Below are 8663 nucleotides of genomic sequence, written 5' to 3'. Positions count from 1 at the left end.
GGTAGGCCAACCTACTTGGCTCAAGAAGGTAACTCGGGGAGTTTTGGCACTCAAGATTCTCAGGGCCATAAAGAATAGGGGTGTCATATGTTTTCGGTTCTAACCACATTATGATGTGGATTTTGGATGGATTGTATCTTTTTCTTGGCACAGAAACATTTTGGCTTACAACCTAGTAGTGATTTCTTGTGGCAACCTAACTGTGTGTTGATAAGAAATTTTCAATGGAATATGTCTTTCTGTAAAATATTAATTATGATAAAACTATTTCTATAAGTTATTCTGTGCGCACTGTACAAAGCTCTAAACTCACTTATGGCTCCAATAAGTGGACCGTTATCTAAAGGAACACCATACAACTTATAAAAAATAAGTGCCATTGTAAATCTCTTCTAATGGGTCTGCATTCACTACACCACTATACTGTCCTGATTTAGATCGAACATATTTACCATATAAATTTTATTAGAAACAAAAACAGTTATAATGTGATGACAGTGCTGGGCAAGTTTACAATCACTTAACACTGAATAGAAGTCTACACTCACAATTAGAAACACCTCCTGCTCGCTTCTAATGTACGAGGCACTAGTAGTAAGGAACTCTATACTTAGCATGTTATTGATTGAATTAGAATGAATAAGAACTTTACATTGCTGGAAACTAGAAATACAATAAAGAACATAGTTATGATTTTTATCAATCACCTAGCTAGCCTATTTTTTTACTACTGCCCAACTTATAGAGAGCATGTGTTTTTATATGTGTCAGTAAAAATGATGGAAGTATCTAAATTAATCAAATCAGTTGATGAACAACTATGAGAATCATATTGTTCCATCTTGTTACATCAACTTTCCAAAAGATAGAGAAATTTGGGTGCACAGTAACCTAATCAGCTATATGACGAATTGTGGCTTAGTCATTAATTCTTTTCTAAGCACCTATTCACCTTTTTCATTTTCCTTCGTAGATCAATTGTTTGACTATATGAGTGATTCACATATGACAATTGTTTGGTTAACTAATGAATTGTTATAATTGACGCAAAGTTACAACAACCTTCTTAGAGTTGCAACAACAGTATTGAGCAAGTTGTAGCAATAACCATGTGCTATAAGTCACAACAATGGTGAGAGTCACACCAAGTAAGCAGAGGCGAGAGTCATAACAATAAGGGGTTAGATCGAACATATTTAGCATATAAATTTTATTAGAAACAAAAACAGTTATCATGTGATGACAGTGCTGGGCAAGTCCACAATCACTTAACACTGAATAGAGGTCTACACTCGCAATTAGAAACACCTCCTGCTCGCTTCAAATGTACAAACCATAAAAACACAAACGTTAACATGCAAGAATAACTCAGGTTATGTTAGCAAAAGTTTCCTGGTCAGGTTATGATGCTAGAGCCAACCAAACCAGAGAAACAGTTCAAAAACTATTAGAGTTAGAACAATTGATCTTGAAAGTTGCAGTAAAGGAAATATAACAGTTGCAGTTAAGTGCGAGAAGAATCGCTGGAAATAAAGTATGATACTACAACTACTCTATAAAGTACAAACAATACCTTGCTAAGGAAGGGGTCCTACCTCCTTATACGAGGCACTAGTAGTAAGGAACTCTATACTTAGCATGTTATTGATTGAATTAGAATGAATAAGAACTTTACATTGCTGGAAACTAGAAATACAATAAAGAACATAGTTATGATTTTTATCAATCACCTAGCTAGCCTATTTTTTTACTACTGCCCAACTTATAGAGAGCATGTGTTTTTATATGTGTCAGTAAAAATGATGGAAGTATCTAAATTAATCAAATCAGTTGATGAACAACTATGAGAATCATATTGTTCCATCTTGTTACATCAACTTTCCAAAAGATAGAGAAATTTGGGTGCACAGTAACCTAATCAGCTATATGACGAATTGTGGCTTAGTCATTAATTCTTTTCTAAGCACCTATTCACCTTTTTCATTTTCCTTCATGAGTAGATCAATTGTTTGACTATATGAGTGATTCACATATGACAATTGTTTGGTTAACTAATGAATTTTTATAATTGACGCAAAGTTACAACAGCGTTCTTAGAGTTGCAACAACAGTATTGAGCAAGTTGTAGCAATAACCATGTGCTATAAGTCACAACAATGGTGAGAGTCACACCAAGTAAGCAGAGGCGAGAGTCATAACAATAAGGGGTTAGATCGAACATATTTAGCATATAAATTTTATTAGAAACAAAAACAGTTATCATGTGATGACAGTGCTGGGCAAGTCCACAATCACTTAACACTGAATAGAGGTCTACACTCGCAATTAGAAACACCTCCTGCTCGCTTCAAATGTACAAACCATAAAAACACAAACGTTAACATGCAAGAATAACTCAGGTTATGTTAGCAAAAATTTCCTGGTCAGGTTATGATGCTAGAGCCAACCAAACCAGAGAAACAGTTAAAAAACTAAACTTGCTAAAATGAACAAAAGTAGTCATATCTACATGGAATGAAATCCCGAATTCAATGAAAAAGATACTATAGCAGGGACAATAAAAATGCAGCGTTTTTATCTATAAAGCAAACACAGTAACAAGGGGCTACTCTGACAGGCATGTCAAAGTGCCAAGCCAAGTCCACTCGAAATTTACATGAATTTACAAGTTATGCAAGTCAATTGAGAGCAGCTACAGAGAGTTTCGAGGGTTGGTCTGGGCTCATTTCTGCGATGTTCCATTTTCCCTTTGTCTTTCTGCTCGGGGCCGGCTATGCAAGTCAATTGAGAGCAGCTACAGAGAGTTTCGAGGGTTGGTCTGGGCTCATTTCTGCGATGTTCCATTTTCCCTTTGTCTTTCTGCTCGGGGCCGGCTGTGGGGCGAAGCCCTCCGCCGAGAATGGCACGGGACGGCCGAGGGCACGGGATGGCCGAGGGCACGGGGCAGCAAAAATTACAGGCTAAAACAGCAAAAATAGCATAGAATGCCATAGAATGCCGAGAATGGCACGGGACGGCCGAGGGCACGGGATGGCCGAGGGCACGGGGCAGCAAAAATTACAGGCTAAAACAGCTAAAATAACATAGAATGCCATAGAATGCCTAAAACCCTAAACCCTGAAAAAAATGCTCAAAAAAATTACAGGCTAAAACAGCAAAAATAACATAGAATGCCATAGAATGCCTAAAACCCTAAACCCTCAAAAAAATGCTCAAAAAAATTACAGGCTAAAACAGCAAAAATGCCATAGAATGCCATAGATTGCCTAAAACCCTAAACCCTCAAAAAAATGCTCAAAAAAATGCCATAAAATGCCATAGAAAGTTTACAAAATATCCTGTTAGAGTTGCTTGTGTTGAAAAACACAGAGAAATTGCTGGTAGGATTAAAATCCTACCGGTTACAGGCCATGGATGGTCGCCGACCTCCCCCACCTTCCCCAGAGCTCGCCAGACCTTCTCCACACCTGCAACGTCCTTTTCCACACCTGCAACAAGAAGAAAAAAGCCATTAGAGATCAGAAAACCACCAAAAACACCAGCGCAAAACAGCAAAATCCTATTTTACCTCGAGCTCAGTAAAACTGCGACCGACTCCTCCCCAAACAACAAAATCGCCGAATAAGACCACCACCAGAGAAATGCTAAACAACCGGCATTCCATGCTAAACAACTTGCATTCCAGAACGACCAAGAAATCCAGGCGGAAAAGCACAAGAAAAGCAGAACCGCTGTCCCAACCAGAAACCCTGAAACTCCATCAAACCTTCGCACCAGCACACGAATAAACGACTCTGCGCGCAGGTACACAAACCCTGTCAACCGAACAAAGCATTCCCCCAGCACACGAATAAACCACCATGCGCGCAGGTTATAGGGCCGTCCCGCGCCATCTTCGGCGGGGGGCTTCGCCCAACAACCGGCCCCGAGCAGAAAGACAAAGGGAAAATGGAACATCGCAGAAATGAGCCCAGACCAACCGTTGAAATGGCGCGAAGTCTGATTTTTATGCAGCGAGGTGATAGCCCACACATGGAGCTCCACGGTGGACAGGTGTCGTACCGGCTCCATGTGTCCTGACGCGTGGTAAAGTGACGTGGCGGGGAGGGCGCACATGTATTGGCGACCCTCCCCTACGGGCGTCTAATTTAACCCAATGCCTTTATTTTCAGCCCATATGTGACGGCGACTGCAGTCAAAATGAAATCTGCTTTATTAACTCCGACATTCTTCTCAGGAAGGACGTCGTACTGAATAGTGTGTTGCAACTTGCGACACACCTGTTGTTGAATGGGACGGTCAATATCGCCTTACAGTGTAGTTCGCCTCCACCTCCAGAGATATACTCACTTTATATATATCGATCAAGAACCTGCGACCCTTCCTTATCCTTGAAAATTTTATTCTCTTGCAGGAGGTGATGGAGATCTGTTACATTACTTCTCTTTTCGTTTGTGAAGTGAGAATGTTTCTATTACTCGTTTATTTGTTCTTCTTTGTCATTCCCTTTGGGTTTGCCACAGTTCGATTATCTAATCGTTCCAGTGCTCATATAAGCAATGCTACCGACCAAGAGGCTATGCTTGGATTCATGTCTGCAATCAGGACTTATAATCCCTCCCAGGCATTACCCACCAACTGGAAATCAAATGTTTCAGCATGCGAGTGGACAAGTATCAGATGCAGCGGGCACAGGGTGGTGTACCTAAATGTTTCGGGCATGGAATTAGAAGGTACAATCTCTCCTCTTCTTGGCAATCTCTCGTTTCTAGTAAAACTTGACCTTAGCCATAACAATTTTCATGGTCCCATTCCCTATCAGTTGGGAAACCTCTTTCGTTTACATGACCTTCTCCTCAATATGAATCAACTCCAAGGTTCCATTCCACCAACTCTGGGGGGATGTCGTAGTTTAACAACTTTGAGTTTGTCCGGAAACTATCTGAGAGGAAACATTCCCTCAGAGCTGTGCGTTCTTTCCAATTTACAAAACTATGACTCAGGATACAACCATTTGTCGGGTACAATTCCTGCCTGTTTGGGAAACATGTCTTCTTTGGTCTACATAAATTTGCAAAATAACAACCTTCATGGGCGCCTTCCCTCCGATTTGTGTACTCGGAGTTTTCTCCGCAGCTTCATTGTTCGGAATAACAGTCTGACAGGGCAAATTCCTTCTTCCTTTTCAAACTGCACACATCTCCAAGAATTGACTTTAAGTAAGAACCATTTGACTGGACACATTCCATCGGAATTGTGTACTAGGCACACCCAATTGATAGGATTATATCTGTATGGTAATCATTTGAGTGGAAGCATTCCCGCTACCTTGTTCAATTGTACGAAGCTTCAAGTCATCGAATTCGGGGCAAATCAGCTCAGCGGGGTAGTGCCCATGGAGTTGGGTAAGTTGACCAAACTCCAGCGGCTTCCCTTAGGTTATAATCAACTGATTAGTGGCAGTACCACGAGCTTGCCCATTTTTACTGCTCTAAGTAACTGTTCTTCCCTACGGGAACTCGTTTTACACTCTAATAATCTCACAGGATGTTTGTCCCCTTCTATTGGCCAGCTCTCTAGAAGCACGAGTATCCTTGACTTGGGTTACAATGATATAACAGGCGAAATACCTCCGCATATTGGAAACCTAACTAGTTTAACTTGGCTGGTCTTAGAGGCGAATCATTTTACCGGAGCAATTCCTTCTTCAGTTAATAGGCTTCAAAGGTTGGAGAGGTTATATCTGAGTTCCAACAATCTAGATGGAAACATCCCAATGGAAATCGGCGAACTCAAATGTCTAGGGATCCTATCTGTCGGGGGAAATAATCTCACTGGAAGAATCCCCAAATCCGTTGCCTACCTCCAGCAGCTAGCATATTTAAATCTCAATAAGAACCAGTTATCAGGTACTATGCCTGCAACTTTAGGGAAATGTGTGAAGTTGTTACATTTAGACCTCTCATATAACATGCTCAGGGGGCGCATACCTCGAGAGATTGGAGGTCTTGTAAATTTGGCTATGGGTTTCAAGATTTCAAACAATTTATTAGAGGGAAAAATACCTTCAGAACTCTGCGGAATGATTATGGTTCAAGTTCTAGATCTTTCGAGCAATGCACTTGAAGGTCATATTCCAGTTTCACTTGGTGAGCTTCAAAATCTTTATTTCATGGATTTCTCTTTTAACAATTTATCAGGTGAAATACCCATGTCCTTGAAGAAACTCAAAACACTCTTCTACTTAAATTTTTCTTTTAACCAGTTATCAGGAGAAGTCCCTAAAGATGGAATTTTCAAAAAGCTTGATGCCTCTGCATTTATGGGAAATGTGGGTTTATGTGGAAGTTGGGTAAGATTGCCACCCTGCTCTACTAGTGAACATAAAAGTCATTTTCATGTGGAAAGAGTTATCATATCTATTGGAGCAGTTACAGCTATTGCTATATTGTGTTTGTTTTTGGGTATCTTGTGGAGACGTAATCACAAGAGACTAATGGCTCTAGTATCCTTAAAAGTGGGTCACCAAAGAATTTCTTATAGGGAGCTTGCCACTGCAACAGATGAATTTAGTGACTCCAACTTGTTGGGGGTTGGGAGTTTTGGTAAAGTGTACAAAGGGGTTATGTATGATGGCAAAATTGTAGCAGTTAAGGTTCTCAGTTTGGAAAATGAAGGGGCAAATAAGAGTTTTGAGAGAGAGTGCAATGTTTTGAGTAGAGTTCGACACAGGAATTTGATTAAAATTATAACTTGTTATTCAGACCTGGATTTCAAAGCTTTAATATTTCCATTCATGGAAAACGGAAGCTTAGAAAAGTGGTTATATCCCAATGGTGAAGAAGGTTCAAGTGCTTTGAGTTTGATTCAGAGGTTGAATATAGCAATAGACATTGCACATGGTTTGGCATATCTCCATCATCATTGTTTCATGCAAGTGATTCATTGTGATCTAAAACCCAACAATGTGCTTCTTGGGGATGATCTCACAGCATATATAATAGACTTTGGAATTGCTACCATATGTTTTGCAAATTCCAAGGAATCAACGTCCATTTCTACAAATACACTCAAAGGATCTGTAGGCTACATTCCTCCAGGTATAATTTGAACTAGATAACATATTTTGTCTTTAGTTTTCTATTTTTATTGAAAATTGTGAAAATTAAAACTTAATGGTATCTGTGAAAATACAGAATATGGACAAGGAGGGCAGGTCACAACAAAAGGTGATGTCTATAGTTATGGAATAGTGCTATTGGAGATGCTCACAAGAAAGAAACCCACCCATAGCCTGTTTGTAGAAGGAATGGATTTGAAAAAATGGGTGAGTGATGGTTTTCAAAATCAACTAAAAGAAGTGGTAGATGGAAGTCTATTGAAAACTAGTTACACAAATACCACGGAAGAAGATAAAAAGCTAATGTGCCTGGGTCAACTCATAAGAATGGGTTTGCTATGCACACAACTATCCCCTCAGAGAAGACCTAATATGATGGATGTTGTAGACACATTAGAAAGCATTCGAGACACTTTTCTTGAAGCTACCCTGGACTCCAATTCAAATCAAATATCATATGAAAAATTATTATTGGGCAGTTCAAGTAACGGTGCCAACAAGGCTGGTACAAGTGCTACTAGCAACATTGCTGGCAACAGTGACAGTTCCTCATTCTAATGTATTGTAAATAATTGTGTACCAATGTACATAATGTATTGTAAATAGTTGTGTAACCATGTTTGAACATTCTATTATATTGTATATACCTGTGTGACCAAAACATGAAATGATGTAAACCTGTTAATTCCATCTCATACTAAATGAAATAAACTTGTACCTGTGTGACTAAAACATTGAAATAACTTGAGCTTGTTGATTCCATCTAATATATTATGCTTCGGAAACTTTGACTATATTGTGAAGTAAGCTATGCTACTTCGAATTTGTTTGAAATCCCGGTCATTCGTTTTTAAGTTTTGTTTTATGTAAGAATTTTCTAACAGTTCGTCATTGGTTTAAACTTGTCTCACTGCCTATGAAGTGCCTGCCAAGGATTATAAACTTTTTATAATTATGGTGGAATTAAATATGGTTTGTTAGGTTGGAATTCTATTAAGTTTGTTTAACAAGTTATACCATAAAATGAGAGTGAAAAGGAGATATGAACATTCAAAGCTCACACTGAGTAAGAAAACGGGCATGGTATATATTCGAGTTCATGGCCGCATCTTGCGCGCATGGCACACAACGATTCACAAAAGGAGAAAATGTGAGCATCAATGTAGTTCAATGGACTGGAGCTTGAGCTTGTATTCATGGATTTAGTGTTTCAACATAATATCAAAATTAGGTTTAATCACTTTAAGCGTGTTGGAATGCTAATCGACACCCAGTCTCCTTCATTGTTTGAGGTGGCCAAATTTTAAAGCACAAAGATTCCAACGGAGATAATATGAAGCTAATCATGAAGAGAACAAACGACTAGATCATGGACCGTCAAACATTGTTGTTGACTCAATTAGGACAGGCAGGGCAAGTTATAAATTAGTATTTATTATAACTGAATTATATTCATACTGTAATTGTTGACACAAGCTGGTAGCCACTCACCCTATCGCTGGGATGAATCAATTGCTACAAGTAAATAAGATATAATTTCATC

General features: G+C 39.1%; 1 protein-coding gene across 1 annotated transcript; it reads left to right on the top strand.

Annotated features, from left to right (window-relative positions):
• The first annotated feature begins 4420 nt into the window (after nt 1-4420).
• LOC149177080 (uncharacterized) lies at nt 4421-7678 on the top strand. The gene is made up of 2 exons (XM_089421660.1): nt 4421-7100; nt 7197-7678. The coding sequence occupies exons 1-2, from the start codon at nt 4421-4423 to the stop codon at nt 7676-7678; spliced, it is 3162 nt and encodes a 1053-aa protein (XP_089277786.1).
• The last annotated feature ends 985 nt before the right edge of the window (nt 7679-8663 follow it).

This window comes from Pinus tabuliformis, chromosome 4_1 (assembly GCF_031772625.1).
Source record: "Pinus tabuliformis cultivar Carrire ecotype Pingquan chromosome 4_1, CPIR1, whole genome shotgun sequence".
Lineage (NCBI taxonomy): Eukaryota > Viridiplantae > Streptophyta > Pinopsida > Pinales > Pinaceae > Pinus > Pinus tabuliformis.
This window is presented reverse-complemented; position numbering and strand designations above follow the sequence as displayed.

What these genes read in the sequence shown, in the direction of transcription:
- LOC149177080 (XM_089421660.1), top strand. Translation starts at nt 4,421, where the DNA reads ATGGAGATCTGTTACATTACTTCTCTTTTCGTTTGTGAAGTGAGAATG. An exon ending in TGTAGGCTACATTCCTCCAG is followed by an intron (nt 7,101 to 7,196) that starts GTATAATTTGAA and finishes GTGAAAATACAG; the next exon opens with AATATGGACAAGGAGGGCAG.